The sequence below is a fragment of the Toxotes jaculatrix genome, chromosome 3 (genome assembly GCF_017976425.1).
Source record: "Toxotes jaculatrix isolate fToxJac2 chromosome 3, fToxJac2.pri, whole genome shotgun sequence".
NCBI lineage: Eukaryota > Metazoa > Chordata > Actinopteri > Toxotidae > Toxotes > Toxotes jaculatrix.
This window is the reverse complement of record NC_054396.1, coordinates 7,808,787-7,830,124: the sequence shown is the minus strand read 5'-3', so window position 1 is coordinate 7,830,124 and position 21,338 is coordinate 7,808,787. Positions and strand designations below refer to the sequence as shown.

General features: G+C 43.3%; 2 protein-coding genes across 4 annotated transcripts; both read right to left on the bottom strand.

The window, feature by feature from the left end:
• Positions 1-1,702: 1,702 nt before the first annotated feature.
• On the bottom strand, positions 1,703-11,774 carry LOC121178958 (RNA-binding protein 38-like). 2 transcript variants are annotated; one of them, XR_005893842.1, is made up of 5 exons: positions 11,365-11,774; positions 9,067-9,190; positions 8,501-8,555; positions 2,965-3,569; positions 1,703-2,689 (listed from the first exon to the last, which is right to left on the bottom strand). XR_005893842.1 is itself a non-coding variant. In XM_041033472.1 (4 exons), exons 1-4 carry the CDS (start codon positions 11,575-11,577, stop codon positions 3,227-3,229), a joined length of 735 nt encoding a protein of 244 aa, XP_040889406.1. In that variant the 5' UTR covers positions 11,578-11,774; the 3' UTR covers positions 1,703-3,226. The 2 variants fall into 2 exon arrangements, 1 of the variants encoding a protein (XP_040889406.1); XM_041033472.1 differs by having other exon boundaries at positions 1,703-3,569.
• A 1,751-nt stretch (positions 11,775-13,525) lies between these two features.
• Positions 13,526-18,506, bottom strand: rae1 (ribonucleic acid export 1). 2 transcript variants are annotated; one of them, XM_041033471.1, is made up of 13 exons: positions 18,384-18,506; positions 17,609-17,716; positions 17,354-17,458; positions 17,041-17,133; positions 16,860-16,946; positions 16,688-16,774; positions 16,298-16,369; positions 16,072-16,179; positions 15,784-15,890; positions 15,510-15,585; positions 14,785-14,979; positions 14,552-14,637; positions 13,526-13,914 (listed from the first exon to the last, which is right to left on the bottom strand). In XM_041033471.1, coding segments are annotated over exons 2-13 (1,107 nt in total). In that variant the 5' UTR covers positions 17,699-17,716; positions 18,384-18,506; the 3' UTR covers positions 13,526-13,913. The 2 variants fall into 2 exon arrangements, with proteins under 2 accessions (XP_040889405.1, XP_040889404.1); XM_041033470.1 differs by lacking the exon at positions 13,526-13,914 and having other exon boundaries at positions 14,548-14,637.
• Positions 18,507-21,338: the final 2,832 nt, after the last annotated feature.

Here is a 21,338-nt window from a genome sequence, read left to right as displayed (position 1 = left end):
ACAAAAAGCTGTTATAGTTTATACATCAAAACACCTTTACTGAATCTAATCCATCAGTCAATCAGTTTTTAAAATCAAAGTGTACTGATCCCACTCACCCATAATACCGTCTGTGGCTCTAGTGGAAGCTTCTGAAAAAAAAAAAAAATAATAATAATAATAACCCTGACGATGTGATCAGGGTAATCTCAGTTTGGGCTTGAGGACCAAACTTGCATCACAGACTGAAGGTGTGGAGTTCAAAAGATGTGGAACATTTACCAGGCAACAAGAAACAAAAGGCACTTTAAAGTTGCATTATGAGAAATGAAGTAGTATAGTATTTTTTGATCCACTATATAGACTAATCCTCGTAGCCCTCGTGTTATATCAGTGTTATTTGTAAATAACATTGTTATTTTGAGTTGTCCATGCCGTGGGTACTCACAAGTTGTGAACACAGGAGTCTTTACAATCTCTACCATTCATTCCTCATAAGGTAAATGCGGCAAAATGTTAGTGTATCTCAGCCTGTGCTGTTTTGATTTTGACCATTCATTTTAGCCATAGTACTGTTCAGTTGGTTGACTTGTGACTTTTTGGACATTGGTCCAGAATGAAATATCAATAACTATGGGATGGATTGCCATGAAGTCTGGTAAAAAAAAAAACAACAAACAACAAAAAAAACAACAAAAAAAACATTCAAGTCCCTGTCAACTTCAACAGTAATAATTTTAGTTTGTCCAATGCTTTATGTCCAAATACCTCCAAAACTAATGACATTCCCATCAGCTTCAGTTGTACTTTGTGTTTAGTGATAATTAGCAAATGTTTTTATGCTAACACACTAAACTAAGATGGTGAATATGATGAAAATAAATACCTGCTAATTTTCCCCCTTTGACAAACATGGGACACTGTGTGAAAGAAAACCTAGCTATAAGGGATAAGAATACAAATGATAGGATGATAGGTAAAGGGGCAGGGTGGCCATGTAATTAAGTGCAGAATTTCATGAGTAAATAAGGTCTGAATGGATTGAAATCAAAACAAAGCACCACAAAGACATCTGTTGAACTCAAGGCCATATTGTAAATCATTGTTGGGTGGATGAAGTTCACGCCGAGTACAAACAAAAAGAAAATGGATGTGTTTCTGTTTTTAACAACCTTGCCTGCGTTTTGTTCTCTTGGCCTAAGTGGGGTTTAGAAGTGACACATCTTCTAAAGTAGCTGATGTAAGCACAAACATGTAGAGACGCTGCTGGGAAACAGCGCTAGCTGAGCTTGTTCTGCAAAAAAAAAAAAAAAAAAAAAAAAAGGAAAAAAACCTGTTACTTGCAGATCTGGGTAATGGGGCTTCAAACCAGTTTCAGTTTTTTTTTTTTTTTTTTTTTAAACCAAAACCTCTCAGCAAGAGAGAACAAACGTAAGTGTATTGGCTGAGGGAACACCCAGCACCCCTGGCAGGTGGTGGTGTTGTGGCTTGATAAATGTCTGGGCCCCAACAGCACACACTGCCTTGATAACAAGCGCTCTCACACACACACATAGCTGAACCCTCTCACCCCACAGGGTTTTCACAGTATCATCACAGCAAGATCTGCCTTTCAGTTTCTGTGTGAGTGCAGTGACACTGCAATAAACACATACAGAACTGTAAACACAAATATTGCGTGGTTGCATTTTGAACTCTCTTGTGTCTCCTTCTAACAATCAAAAAACTCAGGAGGCATCTTTAAGTACAAATTCTTTATTTTTTTTAATTTTTTTTGGTATGGCTTCTTTGAAGGGACTGTAAAAGACATTTTTATTTAGAAAAAAATCTAGATAATTTCTGATGCAATCAGTCAAGGATCTACAAATGAGTGTCTACTGTAGTTCCGTGCACCCAGGGCAAATCCACTGACATGGTGATAGGACAAAATGAAAACATCATGTGTGGATCTGCAGGTTAAATGACATCAGTGTCATAACTATAATCATAGTAACAAAAAAAAAGCTATTTTAACTTAGTACCTCTTATAAATACCTAAATATAAATATTGTAAATGAACTTGATGACTGAAAACATTTAAAAATGCTGTACATGAATGTCCTTTTGAGAGCAACAGTTTGTGACAATCTCAGTGACAAAAGAAGAAGAAAAAAAATACACTGGTGTTTGAGCTCAGTGTCAGCTACCTTTTTAACATTGATACCCAGCGCTCTTGGTCTCCATTGCCCATATACAACACGTGATTATCTACATCCATCTGAAATAATCAAGACCCAAGTAAGCAAGATAAATGTGACTGCTGAAAACAGTCTGGCCAGTTACTTGGTTCTGTGAAGGGGCGAGAGCTTTGAGAATCAAGAGATACATTAAGGTTCTCTATTTGTTAAGGCCTCTTTAATTAAAAAGAATAAAAAAAATGTGTAGTCCTGACATCACAATCTCAAAACAATGGAGCTTCCACAGTCTTATACTGAAACTTTCCGTTTCATCCTTGGGGTGAAATCTCTCATCGTCCTCCTGTGTGGCGCTAAACGCTGGAGGTTTGTTCGTGAGGCAGAGCTCTGCCTCACTGTGGATAGCACCAGGATGGGACCGCAGATACGCCAAGAGGCTGGTTGCATGCCTCCTCGGTCACCACTCTGCACCCCGATTCCTGACTGCCCCCCCATATCCTAAAGCAGCAGTGCCCTTCATCTCCACCCCAGATACTCTGTTGTAGGGAGGAAAGAGGTGTTACATGTCCCAGACAGCTCTCAAAACATCAATATGTACCATGGACGCACATAACTTCCACTGATTGAGCCACAAACCATGATAACATCGATAATAATGGCATTTAAACAAAAAAATGACAGACATTAATACAATAATAAATGACAATGACAATGAAAATAATAATAATAATAATAATAATAATAATAATAATAATAACAATAAAAAAAATGAAGTGTCAGCTTCTGGAAGCCCTTGGAAGCGACCACATACCTTAAGCTGTTTAGCTTCCCAACCTGAACCTTGACAGTCCTCGAATCCCTGCCCAACCCTTTTAACCCATAACCAATGAGCAGATGGCTCATCCTGATAATTTAGTGCAATAGTCCCACCCTTTTTCCTGAAAGCCCCTCCTGATGGCAGCAGGGTCACCCTGTAGGGTGTTTCACCATCCTCTGTTCAAAGGTCAGTGACCACAACTCACTACTCTTCCTCCATCTGTACTACTGCCGCTCCTCCCTGCTTCCTTTCCAGCTCACTGCATACGGTCCGGCTGGATGTGCTGCTGCGGGGCGTAGTGCAGGAAGGCTGGGGCTGGGCCAGCGGCAGAGGGGAGTGTTGGGTGGACGGCAGTTGGGGCTGTGGTGGGGGCGGTTGGGCCGGCGGTAGCTGTGGGGCTGGTGGCGTAGCTGTAGCCCAGGAAGCCCGCTGGGGAGGCGGCATATGGGTACTGCTGCTCAAAGGCAGCCTGGGCGTACTGGGTGTAGGCTGTGGTGTAGTCCAGGTAGGGGCTGGTGCTGACAGAGGTGGAAACCTGAGTGGGCAGCACCAGACTGGGCTGCACAAAGGTTTGTGGGTAGACGTATGGCTGGGCCAACCTGCACATAGAGACAGAGACCAAACAGAGGCGGGGTTAAACAGTGGGGCTGCGGCAGCAAGGCCTGGCTTCTATTGTTTACATTGCTCCCTGAGGGCCAGTATGTTGGGAATATAAACTCTCTGTAGGTGTTCTGAACTTCGAGAGCTCTCACACAGGTCCACTGTTATGAAAGACTAAATAGACGAGAGGCAGATGAGGTCAGGAGGCAAAAGTGACTCAACCCTCCGTCTGTGTCAGTTAGTAAAACCTACAAAACCTGTTAGGTAGGGCCTCCTGAGGTAGATTTGAGAGTGTGGGGGGGGCGGCGAGTGAATGATAGAGTCAGCCGTTACTGGCAGGTTTTCAAGCTCAGGCATCAGTGGAGTGTTTTAACAGCTGCTGCTCTTCATTCGTTGAACACACTCAACACACGCACGCACGCACACACGCACACACACACACACACACACACACACACACACACACAAAAAAAAAAAAAGGGAAGTACATGGTGGCAGTGCAGAAGTTACTGTCTCCTAGCTCTCACTCAGTGTGTAAATCTCACACAGACTATCATAGGTGATGATGCCAGCTGGGGGAGGTAACGGTGGCCGGGGAGCTCATTGGGGCTGGGTGCCAGGCTCTGCCGGGCCTCATGGGCCAGCTCTCAGATATAGCTGATTAGAGCTGTGGGGTCTGGGGACTGTACTGTCTCTCCTCCTCTTTCTGTCTTTGCTTTGCCACTTCATCCATGGAGGAAAGGGGAGGGAAAGGGACTTTAGGAGTCTATTTTTACTCAGGACTTGGAAGTGTCTCTCCTGAGATGTTGTCTGTGGTGGGGGTGGGTGGCAGTGAGGAGAAGACCCACCTCTTCAGGATAAAGGGTGATGTAACTGACTGTATTCAAGGGCCTTTATCCTTGATACTAAGCATTTTGGGGGAAAACATCCACAGACACACACCCCAAAACAAAGACAAGATATTCACAAGTGTCACACTGACTTACGCTCTTCAGCTGCATCTCAGTGCTGATAAAAAAAACTTTTGTGGACTGCATTGAAATTTAAATCTTTGTTTATTTCCCCCACAGATTCAGTCTATTTGAAAAACAGGATCAGTAGTGAGAGGCAGCCATGAAGTCACAACACAGGAAAAGATGGAAGCATGCATGGATAGGGATGTCATGATGATTTCAAACACACGTACACGCGCGCACACACACACACACACGCACACGCACACAGACACACAGACACACACACACACCCTTCCCAGTCCCCTGGCCCCTCCCGGTCCGCCCCTTCCATTCTCCCACCCACACACCGGTTACCACTGCAAACCCCAAACCATGCCATAATAGGGAAAGAGTCACACCACAATCAGCATAACCTCTTCAGTTCATATCACACAAGAGGGAAAAGATAAAAAGGCACTTCAATCCACCACAGCACACTGCACTGCACTCTCAAGCCATTACTGGCACCTTGGAGAGAGGATGGCTGAGGGAGGGAGGAGGGGGTGGGGTCGGGTCGGGCAGACATTTTCTGTCAACCCCCTCCTCTGGACTAGTCCTGTTCTGGGGGCATCTTCTGATCCTCTGCTGGGGCTCTGGTCAGCTGGCAGCAGAGAGCAACCATGGCATAAGGATGGCAGCGATCATTGTAAGCAGTAACATAAAGGTCCTATTGTGAAAACTGCATGTCCTCAATCTATGACATTAGGAAAATATCGTACCTATGACACAAGAACCTGCATAAAATTTTAAACAAGTGCGTTTCGAACACTTACAGAAGGAGAAACAAAAAACAAAACAAACAATCATAGCGTCAGTGTCCTGAACGCACAAAAGCAGACAACAGTGGCATGTAACGAGTAAGCATAAGCAAATGAAGACAACCCCCCACCCATGAGCGCAATCTACACTTTGCCCTCACAGTGCTATTGAGCTGCTTACAAAGAGGCATTCACTCTCACACACAGCTTTCTCAGATGACCATACATTAACGCTATGGGGCATATGTGCTTTCACTCGCATCATGTATAATGAGACTGCCTTCTCCGTGGCCTTGGCAGCGTGTCGCCACAGGCATCTTGCCTTAATCTGGGCTTAAAATCAAGTGACTTTGTCCAGGTAAAGTGGTATAGAAAATAATGTAAATACTGTAAGCTTAAAGGGAGTCAAGGAGAAACAAAGCACTCATGTTTTATATCTTTGCTGTGTGTAGAAAGAGATGGAGACGTGAGCTGTAATTTTAGCTCTTATCTAAGGAGGAAAAAAAAAGGGGGGATGAGGACCGAGGCAAGTTAGGGACAGTAACATGCTCCTGGGGCTACAAAGAGGCCAGATGCCAAGTGGATTGTGGGACCGTGGCGGGGGAATGTGGATGACGGCCAGAAGATCATAGGTCGGCTGTTTTTGTGCTGACGGCCAGTCGGTGTGTGTTTGACATGGTGCCACTCTGCGGATGGCAGGCTCAGACACCGGAGAGACATGCTCACCAGAAAACATTTAATGCCCGTAAACCTTTACAAAATTTAGGCAGGAGTATTCATCATTACTGAAGGCCACATAATGAGCTAATGTGGAAAGCCTGGGCGATACCACACTGAGCAGCTAAATATTTCTTTGTGATAACTCAAATGACCTTCAGCGCATGACTCACAGCGAAGCAAAGTGTGAAAACAGACGGGACTGGGCTGGGAGGGGAGATTAAACAACACCTAACAATACTTGTATGAAGACTTGATATTCCTCCCTTCTGTCTTTGTTAAAGAGGATTGTGAATGTACTTTGAAAGCAGGAGGGGGGAAAAGGTGTGTTGTTTGACACCTGTAGAGGTGTGTTTCCTAGGGAGCACACTGCCTCATTAAGCTTTAGTCCCAGAACACACCCCAATATACCCTCCCCCCTCAATCCCCTCTTTAAACCCCCACCTCCTTCCTCCCAGTCTCACAGTGGTGTCAGCTTTCAGTGTCTCCATCTGATGTGGCAGTGGCGGCACTTGCAATGGGTAAAAAACACTGAGCAGGAATTTTTTTAAAAAGCGAGGGGGGGGGGGGGGGTACTTTGACGTGGGAAAGTGGCAGGGCTGTGTATGGAGTGAAGGAGGTGATGCATGAGGAGAGATGAATCTGCAAGCACACTCACAACTCCTCCCCTCCTCATCAAAACAACGTCCCTGGCCTCAGTGACCCCCTCTGGCCCTCACAGTCCACAGCATCTGCTGACCACAGCTATACACACACACGTTTCCACAGCAGTGAGTCCAAACCAGCACACCAGAGTTACACGCGATGCTCCAGCACTGTTCAAAATCCTGCTTCAGACCATGTCCTCACACCATATGCTGCGAAGGGGTTTGGGGGGGGAGAAGAGAGGCTGAGAGAAAAGCCACTTGTATGCTTGTCATCTTAGGGAGGTCTGCGTCTGTCACCCGCCATGCAGAGAAATACTCAGAGGCAGGCGGACAGGTGCTCGGTGTGCCTCTCTAGGTCTGTGGGGTGGTGGTCATGGAAGATTAAGGGGGTGTAAAAGGCTGTAACAAGAGCCAGCACCTGTCAGACACATGCCTCAAAGCAGCGCTGCACTCCACGTTTCAATCTCACAAGGTTTCAGTACCATCTATGATCACTATGGTAGCAGGAGCATGGACATGGGAGGGGCTTTACAGTGTCCTCCTTAGGTCTTGGAACATGATGGGACATGTCCCTGGTGGACCCCTAGATTTATTATTTAGACCCAGCTAAACCTTACAGAGGGGGTATGGCTGCTTTACACTTCTTATCAGTTCAAGAGTGTCTTTTTTTTTGGGTTCACTGACCTCCACAACCATTTTTGTCCTTGTCCCTGTGGACTACCCAGGGATTTCAATGAAGTTCACATGCTCTAAAGTCCTGTACTGTAGTATGAGACTACATCTACTGATTACTTTCATTATATATTAATCTGCAAGTTACGTTTTTTGACAATGCTTTTGGTAGAAAAACAGTTGTACAGTTGTACAATTTCACAAAACAAATTTCATTTAATGACTGAGTGTCTATTGTTTAAGCAGATATCTGCGAACAAGACTGATCATAATGTGGCTTACCACATCCACAAAACTAATTCCTGGGGTAAACACTGTAATCGATTCATCAACTTAGTTTATAAAATGCCAGAAATTTGTGAAAATGCCCATCACAATTTTCCAAAGTCACCAAGGTGAATTACTGGAAAGTCATCCCAAAATATTCAAACTACACTAATACACAAACTAAGACAAAAACATAAAACCAGTATAGCTAGTTAGAAAAGCTGGTAGCTAATTACTTTAATAATTAACTGTTATAGTTTGAGTTATAGTTTGATTTTCTGTGTAGTTTTGTATTAGTTTGTATAGCTATAAACACTTCATCAAAACATCTCCACTAAACTTCTTTATAAGGCTGGCTGGACTTCTCCTGGTCTTTTCGAAAAACCTTCCACACAGATCGGAGGTTTTGTGTGTAAAATATGGTGGTGGTGAGTTATAACTCGAGGGGCGATATCTGAGAGCTGCAGGGGGTGAGGAGAGTCATTAGTGCAGTGAAATGCTCATTAGCTGCTCCGCAGACCATGACTCCTCGACTCTATCACGGCTGTTTCTACAACACAGCCATTTCTACGAAGCCTTCTCAGTAACAGAGCTCACTCAGGCAGGTACAAGAGCCAAAGGGCTCCTGACAGAATTTAACAAGGGAGTCACACATTCACCTCTGGAATGCTCTTCTATTATCACAGATATGTGAACCATCTCTCGCCCTATAAAACTCAAATATGCAAACAGCCTACTTGTGGAGTTGCATGTGGTCACAGAAACTGACATGCACTTTCCAGAGGCCCTGTTTGTCAAAGAGATAGAAGCCTAGCGGCGTCCCGCAGAGTGTGATACAAGAGAACACAACATGCGCCCACTCCCGCTCACTTACCCATACTGCCTCTGGATGAGTGCTGGGTGAATGGGCTGCACTCCGATGGATATGCCTGGAAGATAGGAGGCCGGCTGTCAGACACACACATTTGCATTTACAGAGGAGGGCCAGAGAACAATACACAGAGGGCATACAGAGACACAGGCAGAGTCAGTGTCAAACCTACCCAACAGTTTCAAATGCGCATTAAACAACAGTAAACACATGTATGTAACTGGGCAACTGAATGTCATTTGGTATGTAAATATACGATCTGCTCCACATCGACGGTATGGGCTGTCTTACTGAATGCAGTGACAAGCTAATACTGCCTGTCACACACACACACACACACACACACCACATTTAGTGGTAGTAAACTGTTTCTCTTATCCCAGAGGGGACACAACAATAAAAGCAGAAGTTTGAACAGGGCTTACAGAGGTGATTTATTACACATTTGTTTGTGTGCTGGGGCAAGTTGAGACATCTTCCCTACAGTGGTGTGATATGTCAGTTGATTAGGATAATTCTGATGATTTTATGGATGATTTAACTGAAGCTTCAAACAACATATAGCCCACCTGTCTGTATGCTGCGAGGCTTGGCACCCAGATAAGCCAGGTTGACGTTGGCCTTCCTGCCGTCGATGATGGGGTTGGGATCCTTGCAGGCTCTCTCGGCTGCTCCTCGGTCTGTCATTGTCACCTGGCGACAGAGTCAGACTCGTCAACAACGTCTCACAAGAATCTCAGACCTCCTCTCAAATTACAAACGGCACGGCGTCCCTAGCTGGTAACACATCAACTATTTAAGTAAAACAAAAACACTTGACACGCATGAAACAGGATTCAGTCAGTTGGTCTTATCATAAAATTCCTCCTACAGCCATTCCACTGTTAAGATTACGTTCCTCTGAAGAAGAAGAAGAACAAGGGAAACTACAAACAAAGCACAATGATAAGCTTTGAAAACTGCCCACAGCAGCAGTAGCCAGCCTCTTGACTGCCACTCAGCCATGGGCAGAGCTGTTGAAATATGAATCTGGGAAGAGCAACAAGGAGCTTATCCAATTAGGGACAAAATATTAAGGAGATTGGTATTAGTCTACCCCTCCTCTCTCCCTCCTGGCATTAGACGAGTCCTTCTGTTTTGATTGCCATGTTTTGCCAACTCAGAGGGTTCAGTCACCTCGGTGTGTGGACCGAGCAGTGAATGTAGGCCACGGCTTGCATTGTTTAAGAGGGAGGTTTTTTTTTGCTTCTTCTTCTTCTTATGCTTCTTCATAGTGGAAGGATCCGGAACAAAGCCCACTCCAGGGCCTGTGTTGTGAACACACAGGAAGGAACGGGGCTGTGTTTACACTGTGAAGAGCCTTGCTGTGGGGGGTTCTACTAATCCACCTCTGAAGTGTGTTTAGAGAAAAGGTGCGTTCAGCTTTGGGACGCCTCCCTCCCCTCCTGTTACCCATCACCCATCCAACTGGAACGCTCAGAAACGGAATTAGCAGGTTACCTCATGCCACACAAAAAGTGTACAGAGAATATAAAGTGCTGATCACTGCACTACCATGGGTATGCCTGTTTTGTCTTGAGCAGCACCCACATCTCCCTGAGCCTGTTTAACCTGAAACACCAGGTTCAATATGCAGCCGTTTGATACCAGCTAAACGTCCTCTGGATTTGAAAGCTGACGTGTAAACAGCGAGAGCAATTGTCTTACAATTCTGCCTTTAGAAGTAAACATGCACACATAACAGTTTTCCATTCCTTCTTTGGCCTGGTGGTACATTAGTGCTGATGTGTCTTTCCAAGGTTCTGGTAAATATTTGCATTTCTTGTGCTGCTTCTGTTCTTTGTGTCAAAGAGAGAATGGCAGTCTTTATCTGCCTGGAACAGCATAAGTCACCTATTAGTGTAGAATTCATAGGGGTTCTTGGATATTTTTCATTAATCTGTCTTACAGCAACAGTGGCCAAGGATCAAGTTGTGATTAATGTACCGGTAAACTTTGTTCCTGACTCTACGCCGTGAGCTGAGAGCAGACGGGCATGTTACAGACAATAAACAACCTGCTGTATGTTTTTTTTTTTAAGTTTACGGCATTGCCTGTGATGGTTTGGCCTATCTGCAGACTCAAAAAGATAAGATGAAAGGGAAATTTAACATAAATTCACACAACAGGAGAGGGCCTGTTTGTTGATTTTGGAGTTTCTATCTCAGCAGTTAAGACATGAGATAAATCCTGTCCTACAGCCAACTGCTCCAGTCTGTGACAATGGAAAGCAGGGTGTGCAAGGTCAACCTCCCCACTGCTCCAAAATAACCATATAAAGCAACCAAGATGTGGGTGCACACGCACATGCACACAGACATCCAAGGCAAAGCTATTGGGCTATCCAGGGCTGACTGAGGGGGATCTTCACTGGGAGGTTTTGGGGGGATTGGGGGGGGGGGGGGGGGGGGGGCGGGTGGACATGAGACATATGTTGAAATATAATCTTCTTAGTTACCCATCAACTTGTGTGATCCCTCATCCTCATTAGGCTAAAATAACAGCCAGCCAGGCGAAAAAACCTGAGATGCTGTGCAATTGTGCGTTTAAGGCTCAGTGGGGGGATTAGCTTTGACGTGTATCTGACAGATTACATACGGTAGATATAACCATTTTTATATTAAGTAATATACATACTCGGGCAGAGAGAAAAGTGGGGAGAGAGTATCACAAAATGTGACAGTCATGCACGAATACAACACGCTTTAATGACAATCGGAAAAGGAACTAAGCTGTAAGGCGAGCAAATAACTAATTATCAAAGGTTCAAAGTTGCGAATGAGAGCAGCGCGTGTCTCATTGTGCAGGACTGACTTGTTTGTACTTACAAAGCCGTATCCTCTGGATTTACCGGTCTGTCTGTCTGTTATCACCACAGCCTCGTCAATGTCCCCAAAGGCCTCGAAGTACTTTCTGAGAGAGGCATCGTTCGTGTGGTACGGCAGCCCGCCGACAAAGATTTTGGTAAAAGTAGTGTCTTTCTGAAGCGGTGTGGGATGCATGACTTCCAGGGATCCGTTCATGAACTGATGCAGAAGCATTGGTCAGCCGGAGAGAGGACCAGAGGCACACTGAGAGATCAACTAAGCGCTCAGCAACGTCCCAGCATCAGTAAAACTACGGTTAAATATGCACGCGACTTCTCCTCTCGCGGTGTGACCTTCGCTCAAAGTTGAAGCAACCTGATGACATCTACGGCTCACACCGGGAAAAGTCCGCCAGCCGCGTCCACACTCGCTGCTTCTTAGACGACGCGAGGAAATGTGCCGAGAGATTTTATATGCCGCGACCGAGATCACGCCCATGCCTAACTCTTGACCAATCCGCGTAGCCGCTGAGTACCAACTTGAGCAGGGGCTGCTCCCATTGGCTCGCCTCCGCCCCCCCTCGGCCGCTGTGTTGCACCTGCTTTTGTCCTTTACAACACAAAGAAAGCCCCTTACTGTACGGTAGGAAGCCACATGGCGCATTGTAACGTTAATGGGGAAGTAATTGTCTCGGCTTTTGGCCTAATTTCACCTTTCCGAAAATTAATAAGCAGCGCTTTAACTGTGCGTATTTCACTCTCACTTCACTTTTTCAGCATGACATGGCACATGAAGCCTGAGCGGCGAGGATAAAAAGTTTTACAGTACAGAGCAGATGCAACAAAAGGACAGTAAAAACCACAACACTTCAACTCTTACTCCGCCTTTCTTTACTAGACATGCTCTGTAGTCTTAATTCTTCCTAATATGGTCTCACAAATATGTTCTATTAAAGTCTAGTAGTGGTACCATACAATATGCCACGGTAGATTAATTTAAAACTACTGTAATCATCATGTTGCTCTTAAACTCCTTTTTTATGAAAGGCTCAATAAGAATTCTAAGGCGAGTTTTCTTTATGAAACTGGCTAAAGTTCAACTGGACAAATTTCAATGAGCCCGCCACAACAGGCCACCTCTTACTACCCTGTCATAAAAGCAAATGATTGAACATTTTGCAAAAAATTGGAGCAAATGTATCCTATGTGTGAAGCGCTCGGTTTCTTCTGTCACAATTACAGCGACTCACAAACACTAATAACCTCTGTGCAGGGAATGGGCACCAAGGGTCCAAAGCAACAGGTCAATCCAATGGTGAAAGTAACTGCTCGACTGTCCAAGTTAAAATCACTCTTCTGATTCTTATAGGAGCCAGTAAGTCAACCTCTTACTTATAATCATGTGTGCAGTCAACCTGGAGGACTTTCTGTTCTGTTAGTTAAAAGAAACTTGGTGCAGCCTGAAGGAACAGTAGAGGAGACAGCAGTCTAAGAGGAATGGTACCAGTGTCACCCCATGAAAGTGGAGAGGAGCCGGTGAATTGTGGCAGCAGCATGTCTTCCCACCCTCGGTGCCTCGCAGGCCCACTGCTAAGTACCAAGGGTCAGGCTAACAGTGAGGTGATACTCTAATGACCTCAATAAAAAGGCATTTAATTCACACCTTCTCCTCCATGAACCGGTTCACTTTTCACACATGGCCTTTGTAGCTGCCCATGCTACCTCATTCATATCCTCTTGATAAATCCACCAATTTCCAGCTGTGTATCCCTGTCAAAAGGACTTAACCTGGAAGCAGAACCCCACTGTCCTGCTTTGATCTCATCTGTCCTGCTTGGCTCTCAGACCACAGCTCCTGGTCTTTTCTAAAGGTAACTGCTGAAGTTAACACACAAAAGGGCAAAATGCTCACCCTGCTGGTTAACTTGGATTAAAACAAGCAGACAGAGGGGGTCACTGTGACACAGATGCTGTTTGCAAAGTTTATCTGATATTGTAATGATTCCAATGTTAGGGACCCACATGATGGAGAGATTTACAGCTCAATGAGATAGTGGTCAGGGTTTTGCATGCATATTACAGTTCTGTAAATTCCCCCAAAAACATTTATAGAGCAAATACAGTAGGTCATTTGTAACCTACTTACTCCCTCAAGCTGCAATAAACATGTTCAAATCTAAGAGTATGCACTTTGTTATTTATTTTACATCCCAGTTTCATTAATGGAGCTAAACCACAGTAACATCAAATCAAAAGAGAATGAAAAGTCTTTGGAAAGCTGTAAAAAATGAGGAGCTGGACACAAAAAAAAAATATAACCAGAACATCAAAATGAATGACAAATAAAGCCCTCCCCTTCTATGATGACCTCTAAGACCAATTGTCACGCAGCTGTCATCAACGCCAGGTTGGGTAGGCCCCTCTGATTGGTCCATGCACAGTACACGCAGCACCACAGCATTGGTCCAGGTGTTTGCCGAAAGGAAGGAGTCTGTCTCGAGCGTATACACACACACTAAAGCAGCAGGTCTTCCGCATTTCCTCACAAGAGATGCGACTTGGCACGATGAATCTAAAAACAGGAGGGAGCAGTCAGTCACAAAGAACATTTTTCTGTTTTTTTTTCCTTTTGTTTATTTCTGAAAGGGTGTTCACTTTGTCTCCTTTTTGCACAGAATAAACAGCATTAAATCACTCTCCAGCAGACAAAAATAAATCCTTACAAATCATGGTTGATTCATTGTAAGTTATTGCTTACCTAAGTTCAGCATTCCCTGAATCTTTTCATTGTTATCTCCGTAACTTAATAAATAAGTTCAAAAATACCTTTTTATGTCCTTGACAACACTGCAAAGCCTAACTATTTACAAGTTAAATGCTTTAAAAAGCCAGCAGGCTTCATCTTTCACAAAAACTCCTGACTATACTCCTGACTATAAAACAGCTTGTATACACTATTACAGCAGAAAACACACAAGCCTACAAGATGACTTCACCCAGGTCAGTGCAGCACCAATCGCATACAGAATGGAGTACACTGTAGTACTGAAATCTGAATCATGTCAATATCCTCACTGCCCACATCCTTGCTTGTGAAGGGGGTGCCTTGAAAGGCCCCCAGAGCGAGTCACAAGGGCAGAGGAAGTGGGGCAGCCCCACCCGGCGACCATGGTCTCCATGTTTACAGACAGTGGCTGCCCTTCTCTCACCATTTCTTGTTCCGAGGCTTCAGCTCCTCGGCAGCGTTCCTCAAGAAGATGTAGTTCTTTTTCTGGGGGTTGTAGTACTCATGGCCCTGAGGGATTCAGAAGGCCAGTCAGTGACTGCTGAACACAAATACGATTTGGAGTAGAGACCAGAATGACAGGCCAACCTTTGGAAACTACAGCAGTAAAACACAAACGCCTCTACACAACTGTTGTAAAGATTTCACACCTCCTACCTTCGACCAGTCGTAACTGGAAGCATATGCAAAGATGTTGCCATTGTGGTTGAAGCAGCAAGCAGTAATGGGCTGGTCGAGCTGCTCTGACGTCTTCAACTTGGTGCGGGCGTCTTTGTCCCAGAAGCTGAAGCGCCCGTCAGAACCCACAGTAGCCAGTGTGCCATGGACAGGATGGAAAGAGATAGCATTCACCTGATGGAACAATATGGAAATCAGTAAGTGAGACATATGAAAACTGTACAGCTAGGCTGGTTAATGTTTCCCAGTGAACTACATTATGACAACTGAATCTGATGATACACAAGGGGTGTCCAGGACAATGTCAACCAAACTGTTTAGAAAATCAATGGATACTGTAAATCCATCAGAAATACATGAGGGAATCAGGCTATTATTTAAAGGAGACATTGTTTATGATATAAAAAGCATATTTGAAAACGCAAATTACATTAACTAATGTTAAGCAACAATTTCAGTTACTGAACATTGTACTAAATAAAACAGTATTAACACAGCTTTTTCACTGCAGATATGAAATGCCATTGCAGGAAAAGCACATTTGTAATTAATTCAATGGATTTCACATGTGGTTAGGCTCAACAAAACTCAACAGTAAAAATAAACTAGTATTAATTTGTCTTTGTGCTTATGAAAAACATAATAAAACCTCTCCTTTAACTTTCACAACATTAACATAGTGTCAGAAATTCAGACTGACTTACAGCATAAATGTCCTGTGGAGTGGTTGTGTTGGTTCCATTGGACCTGTGGCACTTGAAGGTGAAGTTGTCTTTGGCACTAAAAGACATCAGCAAACACATTTTTTTCATCTTTAGCCTCAGGCCTTTAACAGAAAGAGTGGTGTCTTTTTAAGTTATGTAAACAAGCCAGTAATAAAGTATATTTGCACTACTGAATTAAAAACACGCCTGTAGTGACTGATAAGCAAGACTCCAAAAACTCACTCATAAGAAATTGATTGTTTTAGACACTCACGGGTTTGGAGGGTTGATATAGTGGATGGCCACTCGGCCCTCAATGCTTCCCAGTGCAAAGCCTGTGGGTTTGTTCTGCTTGTCCTTGAATATGGCAACACAGCGGTGCTGCAAGACGAGGACAGAAAAATACTGGAGCAGGTGCCACAACGTATGAAACCTAAAATATCAAACTAAAATTGGCTTTATACTCATTGTTGAAGAAAATGAATCTGGGGTACTTGAAAAGTACCAGATCTACATTGTGTGTAGAGAGAAAAGATAATAGTTAATGGCACTTTGTACTCACCTGATGTTTGAGAGGAGAGTCTATTCTGCGAAATTCAGAGGGCTGGTTCTCCAACTGGTACACTATCAGGCCTCTCTCAGCTGTGGCAACCACTGCCATGGGGTAAACCTACATATCAGGGTCAGGGAGGTTAGTTAGTTAGATAAATAAATAATTTAAACCTGCTAATCAATCATCTAATCACCAAGCATTAAAATACAGGTCATAACCCTAGAAAACCACTTACAACATCTGCACAGTAGCATCTCTCTGGCATCTGCAGAGACATCATAGGATTGGGAGAGCGGGTGTCCCAGAACTGAAGAGAAAAACAGAAAAGATGCCATTTTTCTCAGTGCTTAAGCACCACAAAGGCACATCAGAAGTAAAGTGTAAATTGTGGTCATTACAGACTGACAGAATGCTGATGAACTTGAGGTGAGTCAGATTTTCTGAAAGCTGTTTTGGAACTAAGTAAAGTTTCCAAAACTGGCCTCAATTATTACAAGAAAACAAAAGTGTAGTCTGTCTGAGAAACTAAAATTAAAACAGACACTTTGTGCCTGCCCAACAGGCTAAGACTGTTATGGAAACAGTGTAATGATTATAACTGTCTGCCACTTAAAATGTGTTGCACCTTCAGTGTTTTGTCCCAGCTGCCGGTCATGATACAGCTGTAGTTAGGGGCTTTTATCCAGTGGATTGCCTTGATTGGACCATCGTGCTGTGAAAAGAAATGGTGAGAGGTCTTAGCTGATTGTGATTCATTCATATGACCACATAGTTGATTAGGGGGGCTCTCCTCCAACCTGTGCAATCTGCATTGCTTGATTGCTGTTAAGATCCCACATCTTAGCTGTCTTGTCACAGGAAGCAGTGAACACTTTACTCCCATCCTAGTTAAAGACAAAAGCACATCATAAATTATTCTATGTCCCAGCAGACAGCATTTACTGCAGGGCTGAAACTACTTTGTGTGATAACACTCACATCACTCCAGCATGCATCCAACACTGGACCTGTGTGCATCTGCTGGGCTTTGGGGACAGTCTGTCCGTTGTCCTGCACCTCCCAGCACCTAACCTGGTTGTCAGATGATACAACAGAGTTACACTGTGTAAACTTGTGAGCATACCACAAACTTATCTTGTGCAGAAGTAGTCCTTCATGAAAGACAATTTTAGTGAAGGCATCCTCAGCTCAAATCCCTTTTTGACATTATTATCCATTATGTTTCACTAAACAGATTGTAGATGTACAGTAGATTGTATTACACTGTACACTGACAGAATAAATAGCTCACATCATTAGCCCAGGATCCTCCAATGAGAAAGTTCCCTGGCATGGTGGGTGGACTGAAAGCCAGACAGCTGATGCTGTCATCTGGAGGTGAAGTCACTTCAACATCCTGTAGAACAAATCAGGAAGATAAACAACCAAAAGGTGATACACAAAGCTGTCAGAGAAAACGGTGAAAGCACAGCTTTCAACACGCCATCATAACAGTTTCCAAAAAAAAAAAAGGTCAAATACTTTCTCCTGTATTCCACTGACTTACCTTCATGGGATTATGGCTGTCTGTTGTTGTGCTTCCAAACACACCGGTCCCTCCTGTTCCAAACCCGGCGCTCGTCCCAAATAAACTCATAGTGCTTTAACTTTACTCCTAATGTGCACATGTAAGACACGAGAGGGGCACGGTGTGATTTAATAAACTCAGACCACAATGGCTTGAGCTTTCAGCTCCATCAACATTATCTAATGACAAATCGAGTTCCCAGCTACCGTGCGGTAGCTGGTAAAAATGTACCGTTGAATCAGACACTGAATGTGTATAATGCTCGGTAGCTAACCCTCCAGAGTTAGGTTAAACTAGATTACTTTTGCTACCAGACCTTTATCGTGGCAAACAAATAACTAACTTAACGCTAATAATATAGTTTACTTAAAAGGAAACGATAAATCGATTAACATAGAACAAAACATTTGACACTTGACAGAACGTATCTGGATAGCTAACGTTAGCGCTAACATCGTCAGTTACCGCTCCTAGCTTCTAAATACCAGCGGTTAGCTAGCGTGTTAACATAAGTACATTCAGTCAGTTTAATGATATAATAATGAATGATATTTAAAATACCCCTGAGCTCATGTGCTACCAATTTAACCATTATGTGGGTCAGAAAATTAGAATAATTCAACGATAGCTAACATTAGCTGTGTCCGTTTCTGATACCATCAACTGCGGCCGGCAACTTTCCTATGCAGCAACATTGTCAAACACCACATCTAAACACTGCAACACTGCCTCATAACTGTATGAATTTACATACCCCAGAATTGCTTTGGCTGAGGCTGTAGCTAAAGCGGCAGCGCTGAATATGCCAAAATAAAAATTTGGCGCAGCAAAAATGTGGCGCTTGTTCCTCTGTATGTCGCAGTTTGGTGACGTAACGGGTCCGGGTTAAGCCTGCGGTTTCAAGAGCTAACGCTTGGAGGCAGTGTACGATAAAATGTCGCTTTACTATTCAGTGGAAAGCAGCTCGGGAGAGTGTGAAGCGTGTCTGCTTTTAGGGTACATATGTATTAATGGTTTCTCGTTTATTGCCAGCTTATCCCAGCAGGTCTGCATGGAGTCAGGACAGAAAAATGTAGTTATCATGGGTCTCAGTGGACAAACCCACAGTACCCTCCATATGTACTCTGTCTCGTCCGTCTCCTTATCAGGGTGTTATTTGTTATTTGGATAATTGTTATAGTAACAACTAGGTAAAACAGCTGCAATTTGTCTAGAAGATGGAGCTATGCTATTTTATTTAACGAGAGATAGTTCTCAAATAAATTTACTGAAGTAAAAAGTACAATATTTCCACCTGAAATGTAAAAGTATAAAGCAGCATCAACTGCAAGACCTAAAAATTGTAGTTAATTATTCAGCAGTAGCCTACTGTAGTAAATACCTTTATGTACTTTCCAACACTAACAATAACTATGCCTTTAGTCCTTTAGAAGCCTGTTTAGATTTAGATTTTGCCTGCAACCACACAAAATCCGAGTGAAAGGGAGCTAGAGTACAAAATAAAAATCTGGTCAAGAGAGTCACCATTTGTTATTCATATATTTATTGATGCTTATACCTCAGGAAACAATAAAGGCCTCATGGCATCACATCACTGAATGACACTACAAACTATGTGAAACACTGATGGGAAAAAGAGCTGGACATTGAGACGTGGCTGCTTGCCTGGGAAATGCAGCCGTCCTCCACCAACTCCCGGACCTGGAGAGACTTCTATTGGAAAAACTGGATTTGTTTTTGTTTTTTTTTTATCACCCCCAAACAGAAGTCTAAACAAACTGGCACTCAGCTATGCTGCTGGAGGGAATGTGGAGAAATCATGGTTGATCATGATTATGTCCTCTGGGTTTGTCTTTTTATTCAGTCTTTCTGGAAGGATTTAGCAACAGCCCTCGGTTTTGTATCAGTACATTCACATCCTTCTATCTTGGACATATCCCTGACAGGCTAAGAAAGACAATCCCTGCCTCTTACAGATCTTGTTGGCAGCAAGTAAAAAGGCCAGAAAAACTGTCCCAATGCTGCCCTCTTTATCAATATTGTTATCGACACCTACATAGTCAAGAACAGATGACTTACTCTGTACAGCTCCAAAAGAACTGTGTGTTTATTCAGCCAGTGTGACAGATATTTTATTACTATTGTATCTACCATGTGCAATATTTTAGTTAAAATTACGAAGATTTGCTTTGATTTTCTGATCATCCTGTGACCTTGTATTTGTTTGCACTGTTAGTTTTTGGTTTGTTAGTTGTTTCTTGTTTGCTTGCAATCTTTATAATGTAAAAAGATTTATAAGGGAAAAAAATGGGCCAGTTGTGTATAGGATAAAGATTTTTTGCTGGTGAAAGATCAATACACCCCTTCAAAGTTTCATACTATAACACTCTAATATGTGGACAAAACCACTTTCCGAGCTTCTTATTCATCTGTTGTGTGCATTAAAATAGTATGACACACAATATGATTGTGGCTCCTATGGGAGCTGTAATAAATGATCCATATCAGACCTGTTGACAAGCATCCATCCTGCTGAAGAGTCTGTGAGCAAAACAGATTTTTACAGTCTTAAATAGTTACTGTTAAAGAAGAAGTACAGTTTACAAATGTTTGTAGTGGATAGGGAGGACTCTTGAGTTTAAATGGAGTTCAAGGAATGAGTCATCTGAAGTCACCTCTGCTGGGAAAAACATTTTTTTTTCTGATACTAAAGTAACTTTGAATTACCTTTTTGTTGGATAATTTTAGTTTGAATGAATTTATTTGTGGATTGTTTCAGTGGCCCCTTTTATATAAGGAAAGAAGTTGCAAATAGAAGTTGAGAAGCAGAAAAGCACATTAGTAAAAGGCCATTTCAGTTTCATGGCTTTGACACATTTATCTCCTCTGTAGAGTTTTATGTCCTGATCAAGTCACCGCTATCCTCAAACCAGAGCTGAGCACATATACAATCTGTACTTAAGTGTTGGATTCTTCCTTTGTCATTCATCACACGCCCTCCACCCCCATTAACTCTCCATTAAAGCAGTCGCAGTGGAGTTCTTTACACATTGTTGTAGTAATTCATAGGGGCCATTGGCATGTCCCTTCATGTGCCTGGGCTGCTGCTTCTGATCACTCAGGCCCCTCAACAATTAGGGTGGGCCTGAGTTTATTGTTTGAGTTCAAAGGTGTCTGTGTTGAAGAAGGGATTATGGGATTTCCCCTCTATACCTTTAGACTGATAATTGAGTGTTGAAGTATCTCCATGTGTGCACTGTTGAGGCACCGTGCCAATACATTTTAACAGTGCAGATCAGTTATAAAGAAATTAGCATGGGATTTGAAAATAAGTACACATAACCTTTGATGTTAGGACTGAAGAAGAGAAGCTGGCTGCCAGACTTGCAGAAAAAAAGAAAGATTTCCAAGGCAAAAAAAATGTGCTAATCAGATATTAATTAGATCCCACTTGCTTCAATGGCCAAGCAATCATATCCAAACAAAGGACGCAGTGATGGGACACTTGGATTTGAAAAGTCCACACCCCACCCATCTCATTACCAAAATACCGTTGTGCACTTCATGAAAGGACACTGATCCATTCTCGCCCTGCTTTTCTTTGCCTCACTCCCACACGCCGTCCCAGTCCTGGTTTATCCCATTCTGAACCCTTCCTGCCCCTCCCCTGACACAGCCTCGATAAAATCCATTCCCAAGTTGCACCATG